Source organism: Streptopelia decaocto (genome assembly GCF_964273445.1).
Source record: "Streptopelia decaocto genome assembly, chromosome: 1".
NCBI lineage: Eukaryota > Metazoa > Chordata > Aves > Columbiformes > Columbidae > Streptopelia > Streptopelia decaocto.
The window spans coordinates 114479062-114498703 of NC_138663.1; the positions used below are offsets into that span (position 1 = coordinate 114479062).

The window sequence follows — 19642 nt, forward strand, 5'->3', positions numbered from 1 at the left end:
CCAAGCTCTTAAGATAAATCATCTCTTGGTGGCAATGCTTGCTTCTGTTAAGCATTTTTAGAAAAAATTCAAACCATCTGGGCCAGTGAGAGCATGAAGAGGGAAACAAAACACCAGGTGTGCACAGGGTTAAACTTCCTTGGCTCTGCTCTAATTCTAAATTAGTTCAACCTGTGCTGGTACAGGCAGAGCAGAGCTCCTGGAACAGACCACAGGCTGTGCCCCTACCGAGGCCTTCTCTTAACACACTTTAAGAAACCTTTTCTCACTGCAAGAGTCACTGATTTGTTCTTGAAACTCCCTGCAATGAAATGAAGGACCCAAAACCATTTAATTGTTGAACACATAAAAGGAAGTATATTTAAAATAAAAAAAATTGGTCAGACTGTAGAGTCAATTACCATTTTTAAAGGAATTTACAGGGCTGTTGTAGATGAGTCTTTTGGAATAGTCAGTTTATCGCAATGCCTAAACTGGTTTCTTCATTGCACAGTATTTTCTTTTAAAATGTGTGCATCTTTTAACAATTACATACATATTAAAAATCAGCTTTTTTCCTTAAACTTAATTAAAACGTTAATACTCTCAGACAACACAGATCTGAAATGGTGAAACCAGTAATTGCCCCCTCCCACCTTACAACAAATTAAATTGAGACAAAATTACAAACACATTTCACTACATGATTATTATTAATAAAAATCAGTTTGTTTGTTTTTTATAAAGTTGCCCAAAATGCAAGGGATGTGCATAGGTTTACAACTCAGTCAGAATAATATTTTACTTTATTCCCTTGGGTACGTGTTCCCATGAACGGAATGTACTTTGCTGTAGATTACAGGTTTTTTCAACACAGATACACCAACGGCATGAACGCTTGCGACTGTCCACATGCATTAAGAGTCAAGACCCAATTTCAAATCTCTAAAAGTTTTACAGAGTTCTTCAAAGAGACAGTATCACATTATCTGGATGTTACACAAAAGTACTTAAAAATACTATCCTAGGAAAAAAAAAGCGAAGAAAGGCCTTTAAAATTTATGAATTTGTTTCGTAACCACTAGACTAATTATTTCAAATAAATAAAGGAAAGCAAAGTATTCCAATCCATAAAATCAGACTCTAAAAAGAATGTAGTGTTCCACCCCCAAGTTAAGGTAACAGAACCATATTATTATTACTATTAAAATAGATTATAGAAAGCAGCATCTATTTTGTGCAGTTTTTAGGGGTCCTTGAAATAAAAAGCTATGATTTCCAAAAATATAACATTCCAAAGGACTGAATAATACATATATGTAAAGATACATTTTATTAAAGTTTAGGAGAAATGATTAAAAAAAGATACTGTCTCTTTAAATTAGTGTTTAATTTGTTTTTCCCCCTCCTCCTATCTATTCGGACATGACAATAGTTATAAATTTAGGTCACACTACATCTAGGTAGTCTATAGGGGCCAAGACCTGTTGACACAAGGTCAATAACGAAGAGGTTTTCCATGTATGAGGTGGTTCCCAGTTATGACAGGGTTTGTTGGTTTTTGTTTTTTTTTCTTTTTCTAGAATTCTCTCGTGACTGGTCTAGTAGACCCAGGAGACCGGGACCCACTGTGAGGCTGTACACACAAGCTCAATGGCTTCCTCCAGGTGCCTGATAGTTTCATCAATTTCGTTGTTGATAATTGTTAGGTCAAAGTAGTGTGCATATGTTCTCTGTAAGATTTCAGACTCCTTCTGCAGGCGCTGAAGAGATTCATCCTGTTCGGCGGTCAGAAAAGAAAATGGGAGAGAGAGAAGTTAGATTTTTTTGTACCCTTCTACAACAGCTTGCTATCTGTTACTTACAGAGAAGGAAATGGGAAAAAAGCCTTAGGGAGGCTTAGATCCCCCACCTAAATCTATGGAAATCACACAGGAGAAATGGCACAATTTGTCTCTTCAAGCTGACATTCAAACAGCACTCAGTTATTGACATTACTTGGGACAAAACTCAGGTCTACAATTAAAAAGCAAGGCAGAGGATGGAAGCTTAGAAAAGCAGCACAGACATGGAACAACGGAGAACACATATGAATAAAACGTACAAAGTGCACAAATATGAGCTATATGGCCTAGGTCCAGGTAAGAACACGAGAAACAGGAGAGGGTATATTGTTGGGTATTAGCAGTTCCTGGTTTTGGTAATGTTTTACTGCTCAACATCAGCCTGCTGGGTCCACTTCCTTTAATAATCATTTACTGACAAGGAAGTTTTCACTCTACATTTCTCTGCGGTTCCTATTTCAGAGCATGCCATCTCCAGCACCTCCTAGTGCGAGGCCCTGAAGAGAAACCACACAGCTCATGCTCAAGAAGGGCCAGCGACAGCAAACTGGTCTTTCCACACCTTTGTGTCGATGCCCTCACAGAAAGATGTGCATCCTGCTTTGTGGATGCGGTCCTGGAGCCTGTGCGGCCAGCAATGCGGCAGCTATGGGCTTCGTTAGCGAGCTCGGCCTTTCTCAGAGAGCAGGATTGCAAAAAGCTTCTTTCTAGGGCTCTGCAGCAATTATAAGTTTGAATTATCTTCCTGCAAATTCTCTTAGAAATTAAAAAAATATCATTTGCTGCTTTCAGGAACCTTGAAATAGCCACAGGAAAGTGATCAAGTGCTTCCTGCCCCTCAAGTTTGGGATCGATATGGGGAAAAATTAAATATGAACAGTATAGATTCTTGCTGATCTGTAGTATCTATAGGGTCACCCTACTTGATCAGTCAACTAGGATACACTTTATTCTAACAGAGTTTTAGGCTGCAGGAAGTACAGGCACAGTGCCTATGGCTGTTTTCACAAGAAATTATTCTGGGAACAGATTTTTATCTACCTAAAAGGAGACTTGATCCTTTTTTGTTATTTAAACTTCTCAAGTATTTGAAATTACGGTGACAAGTAGCTGTGGAACAGTGGCTTTCAGGTCCTCTGAAGGGAACAACCTGTGCCGAGACAGTTCTCCTTCCTTGTAGCAATGAAACCAACCAAGTCTGGAGAAGTTCTGTACCCAAGTTACAGTTCTGCTTCTCTCCTGACGCTGCAGCCCCAAACGAGGGGGGAATGTCACCTTCACTTGATAATAACTACAAATTTCAGTCAAACAAAGTCAGACAAATACTTCTCACACGCACTTCTGTACAGATGATGATCCTTGTGTGGACCTTTATGCATCACCAGTGATGCCTGGAGCCTCCGTAGAAGATACCAGTGCATGCAAATTTAATTTATGCTATTAACAAATTGAACAGTATGGATGAATAATAATATTAAATATATTTGTGGAACATTTTGTATGGCCCAGTGTCTTTAAGCCAAAAACCTAGTGAGGTAAACTGCCAACTTTTCATAAATTCCAGAAGAAACATTAATTTATATCAGCTAAATATTTAAACTTTTCTATTTAAATTAACCTACAAAGGGAAAAAAAGAATCATACTTGCCAAGCAGAATATTTTCAGTGCTTTAAACATACCTAGCTAAGATTAATTTTATATTTTAAAACCAGTCTTGGCAAAAGACCATATAGCACCTTTAAGAGAGTTTTAATCTCATGGCACAGGCTAAAACAACCTGAGAAACCTCCATGAAGCCCTAGGACTGTTAATTCACATGTAGCTATTTAACTGCTACTCAGATTTCCCATCAGCGTCATCTTTACCTGCTCCAAATACAAGAAAGAACTTTTTTCACCAAGTGTGTATCTTACTGTGACTGACAGAACAAAAAGCTGAAAAAGTAGAAATCTTACTCTCTGGTTTCTTTTTACTAGCACATAATTTTAACACAGGTCTCTGAAGTAATTATTACATTAAATTTTTATTCCAAAGGCAAGAGTAATGTTGAATGGGAACAAGCATATCTACATTCTAAAACTACTGAAATAACCAGGACTACCTTGTCAGCCCCTAGCTGGTACTTACAGGCAATTTTCTGCACCATTTTGGCAGCTATGTACAATTAGTACGAGTGCAGGAAAATGAAAAGAAAAGCAAAGATGAAATTTAAGAAAACATAAGGGGGGAAAACGGACAGTCATTTACAGAAATGTTCTCAAAAAGTGTACATAAAATAAACAAAGAAGGATAAAAGGATAAACAGAAAGGGATACTCATTATGCAAATGAACCTTTCAAAAAGGAAGCATGAATGGGAAATACGAAACACTCTCCACCCTTGTTTGACGCCTCGCAGGCTACTAACACATAGACACAATTAGTGTATCTCCCTTCATGCAGCACAGTAAACCGTGGAAAACAGGACACTGTATTCGGGTAATTTCTGTTGCTAATATCATTACCTGTCCCTCCCTTTCTTAAAGTTTAATTGATTCATAAATTAGCATGCTTTATATGCATGGCCCCAGTTCAGCAATTCACGAGCCTGAGTGAATACCTGTGTGCACAGAGCACAAGAGCTTGCAATAAAGACAGTTTTATAGCATGAATGCAAATATTTAGAACACAGTACTTTCCTTCTACTATTATTTCTTTGGCATGAACAGATATTTCCCCACCACTGCTGTAACAGGTACATTTCCATCCTGTTCCCGGTGTACCAGGAAAGCATCTGTTCAGCAACAGGGAACTAGTAGACTGCCTCAGCTGCCAATAAAATTGCAGCTTGAGGCCAATATTTTTCACTCTCCACTTGCTATTTTAACAATAAGTCACGGTATTTACACTTAAATATGTTTGTCTGGTTCCTTATTCCCCTGCAAGCTGCTGCAGTGATGTCATAGTTTCATACTTATGGTATTGTAATTACATTTCTTTAGAAACAGGCTGTAGAGATCAGGCTTCTGACTGTTTTTGCGTGATCAAGGAGGTATATAGGATATCTGGAACAGATTCATGGTGAAATCCAATTGACTAAATACCTTATATCATGGTTTGAAAAATGCTGAGCAGATAAGGTGTTTGTATGAATACTGTTTGCCCTGTTGTGAGCTAAATCCAGAATTGCTTGATATAACCTCTGAAATCAGCAACAAACTGCAGAGCGGGTACTCTATAAAAACTAAATAGGCACTCAGGGTACAGGCCTCCATGAGTACTGAACATTATTCCACAAGCAGTTACCTCTTTGGTCAAAGTTGCCAATTATTAGAGAACAGTCTGAAATTAATAAAGCTATTTCTGATATATATTTACTGTATAGAAAAAAGGAAAAGATAAAGGTGGGATGATGGCAGTCACGCACAACCATTTCCTTAGTTCAGGCCAGCTGTAATCTAGTGCTGACACTGCAGCTCAGAGTTCAGTAATTTGTGCTAACAATTTGTCAAGGATTTGGAAATGGATCTTTGAGCTAGGGCAGGGAATGAAATAAAAGAATATGTATTTTTAGAGCATATCATGTGCATCCTTCTGCTCGCAGTTCATATTTTGAATTAGAAAAAACAGTTAATAAACAATAAATACATTCCAATCGACTTAATAATGCTGCCATACAACCGTCTTTCTGCCTCTCCATTTACACACCAGGAAAAAACTGAAGAGTCTTATCTGCATATTTGAACATCATCCTTAATTTTCTCTCTGATAGGACATTAGATTGCAACATGTCATACCTCATTAATGCCTGGGGTAATTGTAGGTGCAGCAATAAAAACAACAAAAGGAGCAAATTCTGCAGTTCTCAGGACCTTCAATGCCTAGGTGAAAAAAAAACATCAGATAGTTCAGAAGCATCCCCCAACAAGCAATGTGAAATAAATTCTATCACACAAGCAGAAGATAAAAAATCATGATTTACCAGCACTGGTATTCGGTTTTAACTGATTTGGAATCAAGACCTTAGTAATACAGACACTTTTTGCATTATTTTACATTTTTGCTGGTTAAACCGTATATTTATACTTAATTAAAGTGAGTTTTCAAGACAATTAAAGCTTTAGCATTTTCAGAGAACCGCTTCCCATACAGTCTCAGGGTGGAGAATTCTGTTTGCATTTAAACTGAATGATTAACACCAGGTAAAAAAATTAAGTCATGCAGTAAATAGGTAAAAGAGACAACTGTATTTTAGAATAAATACTGGTTAGAATATAATTTTTTGTCTGACTTTTTCTACCTCACAACACTTTTTTATTACTATTTTATGAAACAAATGAAAATGTGTTGTGGGAAGTAAGCGTACAGAAGTTTTGAAAAAGTGAGCATAGCACTAATGCAGTAAATGCAGTACAAATCCCCTGAACATCATCTATGCAAAAGAAGAGTTCCCATTTAAAAAGTTGACTTAGTCATAATTATGGAGCAACACACAGAGCTGCCGTAAGTGAAACTCTGGTACAGATCTAAGCTGGACTGAAGTGCAGGACAGCAAGTAAACATGCCTCAGCTGAACTCAAACGGATAGACAAGATAAAGTACAACTACTAAAGGTCAGTCTTTTCTTGCTCCTTCCGCTTCCTGTCTTCTTCAAAGGTGTGGGGTTTTTTTTTTGAAAAAAACATGACAAACAAAAAAACCCAATTCATCCTTTTCCCAAGCTAAAGTTTTTCATCTCTGCTGCTTGAAACCCACCTATATGTATCATCTATGCCAGTCTTCTCCAAACAATAGATAAACCCCATATGTGAAAGTCGAGAAAACTCACATAACTAAGAGTACCCAAGGGCAAACACACGTAGTGTAAGATAACTAGGAATGAGTCCACAGGCTGGCCTTACTGAGCTGAGGTGGATACATGAGGAAGCTGTTTAAGAGAGAAGCTTGCTAGACACGTGCTGGAAGAAGTGTAGAAAAGGCAGCTGTTACCAAATGTTATGTTCTAACAAAGATGAAAATGGCTTCTGAGAATCGTAATGCTTCTGAATAATGCAATGTGAAAAGGTTTATCAAAAGAGTTTGCTTTTAACAGCTGCTTCATTTGAACCGACTATAAATGCTTCTCTCCCTGAAAACTGTTAAACGTGGAATTTTACTTTTCAGAACAGCACCACACCAGCCTACTATATTAACCGTCCTAAATAATTTAGTCAGGGAGCTTATTTCTGTTATGAAATTCTTTAAGAACTTTAACTTCTTGATTCCATTCACAAAGAAGAAAGAAGGCAGCAAATTTAAATAGATAACACTCATCACAATTGTGTCTTTTCTTCCATTTCCTTCAATCTGCTAGAATAATATAAACATCACATTTGTCCATATTCATGTTGTTTCACTTAACAAAATATATAAAGACAACCCTGTGAACTGAAAGTCAGGACTACATGGATGTTTCAAATGAAATGTATCACAATTTTCCACTGAAGATTTTATATCATGAATGAACGAATGATTAGTGCTTCTTCAGAGACTGATTTTCCTTCCTTACCCCCTTCCAAAAAGTATAATACTGCAACAGAGAAAGGAGTTTATAAAGTAACAACACTGATCTGGTCATTGTACAAACAGGATTGGTATTGGTGATTGACCACGCTCAATAGTGATATGGAGCCAAGAGTCAGTTAGAAACAAGATTACCATCTAAAACAGCAACAAAGAGAAATGTGTGAAAATACTGAAACATTACTCCTGGCAGGCAATAACAATCACTTGTTTTGATACATTTCACTGGAGGTGAGACTAAAATATTAAAAACTTACACAGTAAGTACATTTTCAAGCTCTAGTGGTTGCATACCAAGCTAAGCTATGAATTTGCTTCTGCTGTATGTTCTTCTAACCAGATGAATACGAGAACTCTACTTCACAAATGGATATCTTGGTGTTCCAGGGACTTTTGTTCCACGTTACTGTATTCATTACTTGTCCAGTGCGCAATCAATAAAAATAAATATATCTCAATAAAATATGATTGAAGGATTTGTGATGAGTCTCATTTTCATATACTTCTAATTAGTTACCTGAGGTTCTACATCAAGTATTGCAATTAGTCCCTGCTCATGGATCTTTCGTATTGTTTCCAGTTTTGTCCCATACATTGCATCCTCATGGCTGCCATATTCCAAATATTCATTGTTTGATATATCCTGCATCATTTGGTCATGAGATACAAAGTAGTAATTTTTCCCATTTTCTTCATCTTTCTTTGGAGGTCGGGTTGTGTCTGAAAATACAAAACACAAAATATTTTCAGTACAAAAGCAATATTAAGCTTATATATGGCTTTTTGTTTGGTCGATAATAACCTTTACCTGATCATGACTTTAAGACCAAATCAGCTGTTTTCAACAGCAAAGGCCAGATCTCAGAGTTTTTATGATTTTTCAACAATTCAATTAACACTTCCATTTTGCCCCAGGGACCAGTACTGGGCTCACTCCTGTTCAACATCTTCATTAATTATCTGGAGGCTGGGGCAGAGTGTACCCTCAGCAAGGATGCCAATGATACAAAACTGTGAGGAGTGGCTGATACAGCAGAGGGTCGTGCTGCCATCCAGAGGGAGCTTGACAGGCTGGAGAAACAGTTTGACAGGAACCTCATCAAGTTCAACAAGGGGAAGTGCCAAGTCCTACACCTGGGGAGGAACAACCCCATGCACCAGTACATGCTGGAGTGTGACCAGTTGCAAAGCAGCTCTCCAGAGAAGGCCCTGTGGGGGTCCTAGTAGACATTCAGTTGAACATGAGCAATGCACCCCTGTGGCAATGAAGTGCTAAAGGTGTCCTGGGCTGCATTAGCCCAAGTATTGGCAGCAGCTGGAGGGAGGTGATTCTTCCCCTCTACTCAGCACCAGTGAGGCCACACCTGGAGTGCTGGGTCCAGTTCTGGGCTCCCCAGTACAAGAGAGACATGGACAGACTGGAGAGAGTTCAGTGAAGTGTCACTAAGGGACTAAAGCATCTCTCCTATGTGGAAAGGCTGAGAGATCTCGGACTGTTGAGCCTGGAGAAGGCTTAGGGAGGATCTCATCAATGAGTACAAATATCTAAAGTGAAAGTGTAAAGAAGATGGAGCCAGTCTCTTTTCAGTGGTGCCAAGAAGTAACGGGCACATCCTGAAACACAGGAGCTTCCATCTGAATGTAAGGAAACACTTCCCTAGCGTGAATGCAACCAAGCACTGGCACAGGTTGCTCAGAGAGGTGGTGGTATCTCCATCCTCAGATACTCAAAAGTGATCAGGACATGGTCCTGGGCATCTGGGTCTAGGTGGCTCTGGTTGAGCAGAGGGGTTAGACCAGGTGACTTCCAGAGGTAAGGATCTCAACCATTCTGTGATTCTCTGTTGGTCTCTTCCCCACAGACACAGTAATATCCATTTGCTTATTTTTCTTATAACAGTCCTTCACAAACTGATTTACTTGGATTTTTCCACTATCGCACTTATGGTGGTGACATATCTAAAACACCACAACCCTTCCCAATCTAATTCCATCTCTTCCAACAACCCTATCATAATTTCAAAAAAGGTATCAAAAATTGAACTCATCTTCTATACTTAATTATACCTATCACTGTTCTGAGGATTAATTAGCAATATTCTGAGGATTAATTAGCATATTTCAAAGATGAAAAGTTCTAGAGAAATACTATACACCATAGTTATTATTTTAAGAAATCCAAGAACAAGGGATTATATAAACCATATAATACCACTGCTGCCCTACTTCTACTGAACTTACATACTCCTGCATAACCCCCAGATCCTTCTCTTTTCTAAAAACACTTCTGTATTTTCCTTTTTTCACTTGAATTCTTGTGAGGTTTTATTCTGAGTGTGGAAGTGGAAGCCTAAAATGTGGGTGAGGGCCTGATTATTTGTGGTCAAGAGAGATGAAAGGTGCTTAGCTATAACACACTTTTCAAATAAATTGCTTCTGCAGACCTACATGGTAAGAGATGTATGGCCTACTAATCCTTTTAATTAACTACCATTGTATGTGACATGACCTTTACGATCAGTTTTTCAGTAGGCAGATAATTTCTTTATAAAGCATTCCCCAGTACACCACACCCAACTTAAGGCCCATCTTAAAAGTTACCTACTGCTAGCATGGTTTTGTAAAAAAATGCAGAAAATGCCGTAATATCCATCCCTGAGAGTTGGAGAGAATAAACTCAATTACCTAGAGTCAGCTGAAAGACAGATTAGGACCACATAATACTTGAAGTGTATGTGATATATTTTATATGATCTTTTCATAACACAAGCAAGTAGTTTGGGTCTCTAAACACCCGCATAAAGTGCTATTTTAAATTCCCTAAATGCCTTAAATCTGAAACATCCCCATATGACTATCAGATGTAACACAGGAGTTAAAGAAGACCATTGATCTTCTGGAGTGGGTCTGGAGGTCAGGCCATGTCTAAACCAGGCATCTAAACATCATACTGATGCTTAAGCACCTGAATTTCATCCTGATTTGCAGTTTAGTCTTCTTATGTAATCAGTGAAGCAACTTCAGTGCTTCCACAGAGCAGGAACATAATGCAGGCAACCTGAGGCATGGTCATCACAGAATAGGTGAATCCATTTTAATAGGCATTTGAAAACAAAACAGCTATTACTAGTTCAGCTTCTACCTCCCCACAGCAATACAGTTAGTACTTGAGAGAGACTGGCTGAAAAGCATACTGTAAAACATTTATTACTCTTTGTTTTAGTTCTTTGTACTGGAGAACGTATTTGCTGGGTTACTACTCCCTTCTACCCGTATAATCTTGTCTGTACTGAATAACTTAGGTACAACATACATCACATACTCCTGGCACTGCACTTTTCAAGTGTCTAATCCAGGATTTTAGTGTCTAGACATAAACAGCAATGTTACACACAGTGCAGTTTCACATTGCTGCTGGGGTGATCTAATGGTTCATCTTTTCCCAGGTCTTTTTGTTTTCCTTTTTCTGGCACTTGTCTTTGTCCAACTCCTGAGCAAGCAAGCCTGAGAAACTTAAATCAGCAGCAAGCTAATCCTTTCCCCCTTCCAAATACGTTTACAAATAAGTTATTAAAAATAATGGTTTTTAGCAAAAGCAAAATCCTTATGGTTAGGAAAACACCAAAGTGCAATTTTAAAGTAAAGCACTAGCAAGGTATAAAAGAAAAAACAAAGAATGTATAATGGTAATCCATGTCACTTCTGAGCCATGTATTGTGTTTCTGAAGACAGTCAGAAATAGAATGGACAGATTCAGCTGCTGGATGCTCTTGTTTCAGGATGCCTAGCTTGAGGAAAAAGGGTGCATCTCCAAAAGACAATGCAGTAGGATATGCAATTCCTGCCACGGTATTGTTAGAGATTTTCATGAAGGTAAAACACACCTCTGTGCTCTTTGTAACAACCCACTTGTAAGGAGTGATTGCTTTTTAATTAATTGCTTTTCCTTTTTCTTATTGTCACCTCTAGAAACTTCAGGTTATTTTAGTCTTCAAAGCGAGGTTGTGAAAAGTAACCTAAAACATTCAGATAAGGTATACATGTTGTCTATAATGCTACAAACAATTTTGCACTACATTGAACATTGCTACTTACGAGGAATAGGGTAGGCAAATCTGTCCGGGTGTTTTGTGATGAGTGTGTTTTTTATGTGTCTTCTTCCAACACCATGTGCACCTAAACCATAACACAGAAATGAATGATGAATTTTCCACCAGAAGGGGTTCAAAACGATGCTGTTATATGCAGAATAATAACTCAAAATTACCTAGTAAGACTAGTGTTTTCCTTTTGAATGCTGGCAGTTTTACTACTTCTTCATACGTGACGAGATCTAATTGATCAAACACTAAAACACAAAACAAACCGCCATAGGGATGAGAAAAGAAGGCATATTAAGGTTGATAATTAATTGTGCTACAAATAATAATTTTAGCATGGTTTAGATTTACAGTACAAAGTAAGATGTTACAGAAAATAAAACCATTTCATTATGCAATTTTAACAAATGTGATCATTTAAAAACTGGTAAAAAGCAGTAAGAAAGCTACTGAAATGCTCAGGAAAGTTCACATGTCCTTTCATGCACTATTCAGCAAACCACAAAAATTAGCTAAAATGGCATGCCATTCACATTTGCATTCCTAAGAAATAGCAATACTAAAGAAAAATCTGTAGACGGTGACCAACATGAATACAATATGAGAACATCTATTTACACTAGAGATGCTTCCATAATAATGTTTTTAACAAGATCTATGAGAAATGTATAGAGAAGAGTATTAATACTTTGTGTATTTATTCTTCAAAACTACGACCATATTGATTGTAATTAGAGTTCTCTTTAAACACATGTGCTCATTAAATTGACATGCTTTTAACACTTGTGACAGAATGAAGAATTCTAATGAAAAATGATGGCATTACATAAAAGAATCTCCACCATATTTAGGGAAAAATTGTAAAAGTACTATTTCAAAAATAATTTGAACTGTAGTTGAAATGGGATGAATTCCATTATGTCTATCAATCTATCTTCAATTGCCAAGGTATATAATGATTGACAAATCAAGTTTTGTTCATTAAAACCAGCTTATTCCTCCTGTGTTGAATAACACAACATCTGTGGGAATCCTTGCAGAATTCTAATGAAGGAAGAAGCCAGGAGGCAGTGAATTATATTTATAAAGATTTCAGAAATCAGCAATTGTGAGCAGAATAACAAAGAAGAGTTTTCAGTTCTGTATTTACGTGTGCTATGAAAAGAAGGGAGGAGTGACTGCATCTAAAGTATGGGATTCTTTGAGTGTTTCCAAGTCCTAAGCTGGTGTATTCGCCTCAGCTATATCACATCCCTCTTTAGGACGAGTTTGGATATATCCCTCCCCCCTATCCAAAATTCCTCTGGAAAGCAGACAGTGGCAGGAGCTTTAGTTTGCTTGCTCCAGAAGTCCCCAGCCACCAAGATCAGCATTAAGACTGTGGAGCCTACCAGAAAGCACATGCTCTTTGTACTAAAGCTAAGGATTTAACTTAATGTATTTATTTTTATAGGGAAGATTTTTCAATTCAACTGCAGTCTTTTTACCCTAAAGAAAAAGTACAGCTACTTCAATTTGGTCAAACTACAAATTAGTGAATTGACACTCAACTCCTTAAGACCCCGAAAAGATACAGATATGAAAACTTCCTAGTCCATTTGAAGCATTTTGAATTTCATCCTAAAGAAGAGTCTCTTCCAACCTTTCCCCAAATATTACAAGCAAGAATTTAGTCATATTTTTGTTCCATTCTGCAAACCTACAAACATGGGATTCTTACTACTGTCTTTTTTGCAACTTCACACTATTTAAACTAATTAATAATTCATTTCATACTAGAAAGGGCTGAAGATCTACAACATATTAATCAGTTTTACCATTCTAACCATCTAGGCCTGCAAGAACCTGTTCCCATTAAAAATAATAATTAAAAAATCAATCCTTTATTTTCCTCTTGAACAAAACCACATTATGTTAGATACAAACAACAGAAACAAACAACAGAAATGATACATATTAATGCCTTCACCACAAACTAGCAGCATGGAGAAGATGTGTCTCAGTCTACATGAAGGTAACTAATGATTGTAGGGTTTTCAAATGCAAAAGAAAAATGATTAATTTTTGAATATACACAAGATAAGAGGAATACAGGGCACATTTAAAGACTGAAGTTTAATGCTTCTGTGTTACTAGCTAATAAAGAAAAGGAGTTCTTGAAAGGAAACAGTAAGAAGCAAATAAAGAGGCATTGTCACTTGACAGGTTACTTACATGCACAGAGGCCATTGGGAGTAAGACAGCATGAAAAATGTACAGGGGTCATTGAGATATGGCTTGTAGTATATTAGTAAAATAAAAAGTATATGCACAAAATAAACTTTACCATGCAATAGTCTAAACACAAGGCAAATAAATCACATTAAGAAATGATAAACATATTTTGTAAAAGCTTGGCAATTTTCTACATTATGTATAACAGAAAGCATAGTTCTAGTATGTTCTAAAGAGTGTTCTTTTATGAAGTCCTCCAATAACATTTCAGTAAAATAAACAAAAACTATATCTAGATAGCACTGCAGTATATATCTAGAGCATTTCTAAAAATGTCAGTGAACCTAATAATGAAAAAGGTTTATTTTTTACTGTGGGCGTTGGTCTGAAAATGAATTTACAATGATAAGATGTAAGATCATGATGTTGTCTCTTGAAGGACATGATACTCTAATGTCAGGAGGAATGAAAAATGGGATGATATTTTTCTTGTAACAGAGAATATATTTGCTTTTAACTATAAAAGGCAACTGAAATATTCAATTATTTACTTCATAAACTCTCAAATCATTAGCTAGCCACACATCTTAGTTGACCATAAAATATTTTACTAGGTCATTTCTCAGCATTCCAGTTCAGCCTCATCTCTAGGACAAAAATAACAGGAAAGTCCAAATAGATGACATACTGCTAAATGATTTATTAAATTTTATTCTAAGATATAAGACATAAGATAAATGAATTCTACTTTCTTGTAAGAGCAACATTTGACATCTGGATTAGATTGCTCAGTTCCAAATTAGTTATACTTATTTTGGATCCAAGAGAAGAAAAGATCTGGTTTATATTCTGAGATAGGTGCACTGAAAGCTTGCAAAAGCCAGTGTTGCCATATTTCTGGCTACCAATACCAGATGGGAGAGAGCAGTTTAGAGAAGGTAAACTCAGTACCACCTTAGTTAAGCTCATGTAAGCACCGTAGCATTTCAGTGAACCTCTTTATATCCTTGGAGCACAGGTCTGATGAGGAGCAGCTGAGGGAACTGGGGCTGTTCAGCCTGGAGAAAAGGAGGCTGAGGGGAGACCTGATCACTGTCTACAACTACCTGAAAGGAGGTTGTAGCATGGAGGGGGTTGGTCTCTCCTCCCAAGTAGCAAGTGATAGGACAAGAGGAAATGGCCTCAAGTTGTGCCAGGGAAGGTCCAGATCGGATATTAAAAAAAAAATTCTTCACAGAAAGGGTTGTCAGGCATTGGCACAGGCTGCCCAGGGAAGTGGTGGAGTCACTATCCCTGGAGGTGTTTAAAAGGCATTTAGACGAGGTTCTTAGGGACATGGTTTAGTGCTAGAGTTAGGTTATGGTTGGTATTCGATGATCCTGAGAATCTCTTCCAATCAAAACAATTCTATGATTCTACATTTGGCATAATTCCCTGGAATGTTACTGGCATCACCTTTAATACCTCAAGGACACTATGATCAATACACATTTCTAAGAGAATTCTTGATTCTAGTCTGCACTTTCTTTAATGTTTTTACTTCTTAGGGGGGAGGGGAAGTGTCAGATGGTATTCTGAACAGAACAATTTATTTTATGGTAGTTATGGTAATTTTTAACGTTTCTAATTTTTGGCAAAACCTGTGCTCTGATGTAAAGTGACCAGTGGTGGCAAGTGCTAAGGCAGGCAAACTCTGCGACTCAAAGTGCTATCAACCTTCTGCAAAATGCCCCCCCTACCTCAAGGCAGGAAAGCCTAGATTATCTTCCTTTCACAGATTTAATTGATACAAAGTCTTTGAGCTAGTTTTGCTCCTAAAGTATTGCCTGCTCCCTCTCCTTCCCTAGCCATACTCTTTCCTTTGCTTATTCCTTTGTAGCACACTGTGCTTAGTCACACTAACATTATTAACTATGTAACTGCGCTGTGAACTGTATTAAGAAATGTAATTGCCCTAAAGAAGCATCATCAATGTTTATGCTGGGTCATTCTTCACTTAATCCAGTTAACTGCACAGCCATGCAAAGTTATACTGGCACAACTGAAGGGAGTAGCAATGCTGTGGGAATGTATGCTGGGAGCAACTGATAATACTTTTAAACTACTATTTTCAAAGACTTTGGGTCATAAAATCTGGTTTATTCTCAACAGTTTTTGTTAAGGTCATAATTAGGAAAACATGATTTAGTGCTACTGCAATGAAGTAGAAACATTATGGCAACCAGAATGTCAAACCACCAAAAGGAAGGAAACAAGTTAAAGTTTTCAATCTCTCAGCTGTCTCAATTTAGAAATAATCCAGAAGGTTTTTTAGGGTCATGAGTAATTTAGTATCAAACTATGAACATCCTAAATGTGACGATGAAATAAGGAGTGTAACTGACAATTACTGTTCTTAGACTTTCCTTGGATTTTATTTGCAAATGACTTTTAAGTAAATATAAATTCTGTAGTACTGATATATTATGAACTCTGATATTGCACATGGACTGTCAGGTAATAAGAAATGTGAAAATACAGATTTATATTGCTTAATTAGTAAGTTTGAGAATGCAACTGAAACAAATGCCAGAAATTAATGAAATATATAAAATACTTTCATCACCCTGTTTGGAAAGGTGTATCTTTTAATTCCAATAAACATCTCTGCAAGTCTCCCAAGAGATCACAACCAAAAAATCTATCACTACAGCATGTGATATCAATGCAAAACCAATAGAAACAGTTTTAACACATTGAGTATTTTATATTAAAAGAAGAAAGGAACTAAATTCTGCTCATGACCAAAAGGTTCTTCCTTCTTTACTACTAAAACTGATGAATTTTGCTCAGCAAGGATCTCTTACTCTGCAGACTTCTACTTCCATAATTTTCTAAAACAATTCTACTTTTCAGCAGTCTAAATAGAAATCCAAAACCTAGGATTCAGGCAGAAATCATGGCAAGGAGGATAAACTTCCACAGTTTTTTCTATTTGGTAACTGTAAATAACAGATTGACTATGCAGTGGCTCTTACTCCAATTCCAGCTGTAACGCTTTGAGAAAAGTGGCGTTTTGTGATGTTTTCATGTATATAATCTATAACTATCACCACACAGTAACAAGGATGCTACGGAAGAGTCTTCTGTAGAGCACAGTGCAGTTATACAGATTGCAAAATTAATATCTTGTTGGTCTCCAGTGGTCCTTTAAATATAAAAACCAAAACAATGCAAGCCTATATTAGCATATATTACAATGCATTTATTCTGTGGCAGCTTGCCTCTCACTGAATAGGCTATATGTTTAAATAGCAAAGAACAAGCAGAGTACTGTTGACATAATTAGAATTTTATATTTTCTTAAGTAACTCATTATGTTTACACAACAGTGCCAGCTGAACAATTAATGGCAAGGTTTAGATTGGAAAAAATTCATCTTTAAAGATACTTGCATTTGTTTTCATACCTGCATTGTGCTTTGCCAAGTATTTGTCTTTGTACTGCTTTTTTTTCTTTCCAAACCAAGTACAGCTGGCCTGTTGCTCCTGTTTGGTCTTCTCCATGGCAATACAAGCAACTCGCCTGGTATATGGATGAGACAAAATTTTTGTTGTTGTAATCAATGAATTTTTAAAAAAGACACACAGAACGTATTAGAAAAATATAACTTTTTAGTAGTACAAGAGTACAGTAAAACTTTCCAAAACTTTTCTTTTGATGACTTAAAGCACAGAGGTATTTTGATATAAAGAATATCTTCTTAGTGGTAGATCATTGAAGCTCGCAGATCAAGTGAGGATGGGAAGAAGGGCAGCTACTAAAATGGCTGTAGACCACTCTGCAGCAGATTAAACTGGAAGCGCATGAGGTCTGAAAAGGCCACTATGGTCTAAATTACTTCAGCGCAAGTCGTGTTGTGGAACTGTTTTGAGGCCCATCTTTAGGAGGAAGCATTGCACATGTTCCTGTTGCAATGTGTACCAAAGTCTCCTTTGCATCAGGGCTTGCAAGGGAACTCTTGAGATAGAATGAGAAGTCTGTCTACCTCTGCTTCTCTTGTAGCAAAATCTCCTTTAGTCAGTTCAGGTGGCATAGGTGCTGTTAGATCCTTTCCAGCACTCTAATTCTTTGACATAGCAAACCTTGTATGAAATATTTTGGGCTGGATTATCCATATTGATAAAACTTTCTTGAGTTACGGCCATAACATTCATGGCCCAGGACTTGGTTGCCAGAGCTTGTGCTGATACATTTAAAATATTTACTAAGCAGCTTCTGCAAGAGCTCTGCATTGCTTTTGTGGTACCCAGTGCCACTACTGTTCATTGAATCTGTCATTCAGAAATCTTTGCACTGTGGTTTCTTTCTACTCTTTGGCTTTCACATAAAAAAGGAAAAGGAGAGAAAAACCCAGAAGTCCCTTAATGACCTTTGTGCTTGACAACTTGCTAACACCTTATTCCTGCAGCACTTGCATATAGCAGCACTAATGAAAACAGTGTTTAGAATTTAATTTGAGCCCCTTACATAAACAATCTGTATGTAGCCATAGATCCTAGTTTCCTATAGTGTATCAGAAAGCACAAACGATGTTTATTAACACAGGTATTTATTTTTCTAATATAACCACATTTTGTATGCATATATGAAAAAAAAATTAATGCCACACAAATGGAGGCAATATATACTTAAAAAAAAATACAAAAACTAGATATACAACGACAAACATGAAGGACAGAAATAAAAGCAAAGCTAAATTCAAAAAACTTAAGTCATACCATTCTTGAAGTTCAGGAGAAGGAATAAGACCTGCAGTACCGTTTTTGGAGTTCTCAAGTTTACCCTGCCACCAGTTGTGATCATCTTTGCTAATGATTTGGATAATATCACCAACTCGGAATCTGATGCCAGCTTCTTTGCAAGGAATGAGGTCATCCTTTGCTGGATCATATTCAAATTGTGCTCTTACATATATCTATAAAAAAGAGTTTATAAAAGACAATGCAATTTTATTACTGGTACTGTAATAAGAGTAATAGCTGAAAATTTGTGCATGTAGCTAACATATACTGTTTGCAACAAGCAAAGGAAGAAACAGAATGGCAAATGGATAAATGATAGTTGAAAATGAAACAAGGAAAAAAAAAACAGCCAGCAAATGATGGAGACACACAATGTTTTTTTGCAAGCTCATGTCTTTTATATACTGTAAAACCTGCACAGCAAAAATGAACACATGTAATATACTGATAGAGTCCCACAAATCAATATTAAGGATCATGAATCATTACAGACTAAACGCCAGTATCTTACAACTTGAACTGTACCGTATTTTCCAACTGAAGTCCCATGATATGTTTTAAAAAATTGTATAACAGGAAATTTTTATGGACCGTATAAAGGACTTTGGCTACCTTACTGATCTTTAGTATTTAGACTGAAAATTTGGTAACTTTTTTTAGATTAGATAGGAATGCTTGTGTTGCACCTATTGCATATAGTTACTTGGGAGGAATCTGAGAATTCTCTGCACAGGTTTTTCAGTAAAACTCTACACCTGTATAAATGAAAACTAACGATTTGAGTAAGCTATTCTCTAAGGAATGTTAACAGAAAGAAATCGGATTCTGACTTTTCAATTTAAAATAATATACCAAATCTTGCCTTGTGTCTCAGTAATCCAATCTGAACCCAACATATGAATAATAACTTAAAATGGTTAATCACTGCTGTCTTATACCTGATGCATTTTATCTGTTTACAGCGAGAGCATCAGATGGTAATACCACTATAGAACACAAATTCTAATAAACTAAATCTGACCCTTATCCTGTTGTGCATTGAGTGTGTGAGTTCAGACAAGCAACCCAATTTCTTTTAGCCACCTGAAAAATAGGATATTGAGAAACCAACCATGTTTATTTAAGTAACTGGCTTCCTATGAAGTAATCAGTATTGAACCGGTCCCTTATCTCCCCTCAA

General features: G+C 36.8%; 1 protein-coding gene across 4 annotated transcripts in view; it reads right to left on the reverse strand.

The window, feature by feature from the left end:
- Window positions 1–329: 329 nt before the first annotated feature.
- CASK (calcium/calmodulin dependent serine protein kinase) overlaps window positions 330–19642 on the reverse strand; it is a 206381-nt gene continuing 187068 nt past the window's right edge. For all 4 annotated transcript variants that reach the window (XM_082046510.1, XM_082046509.1, XM_082046508.1 and 1 more), the window contains 7 exons: window positions 18439–18635; window positions 17127–17242; window positions 11632–11712; window positions 11460–11540; window positions 7882–8084; window positions 5600–5683; window positions 330–1757 (listed from right to left, as the gene is read on the reverse strand). In XM_082046510.1, the coding sequence (XP_081902636.1) occupies window positions 1581–1757; window positions 5600–5683; window positions 7882–8084; window positions 11460–11540; window positions 11632–11712; window positions 17127–17242; window positions 18439–18635 (939 nt within the window). In that variant the 3' untranslated portion in view covers window positions 330–1580. The remainder of the gene's footprint in view (window positions 1758–5599; window positions 5684–7881; window positions 8085–11459; window positions 11541–11631; window positions 11713–17126; window positions 17243–18438; window positions 18636–19642) is intronic.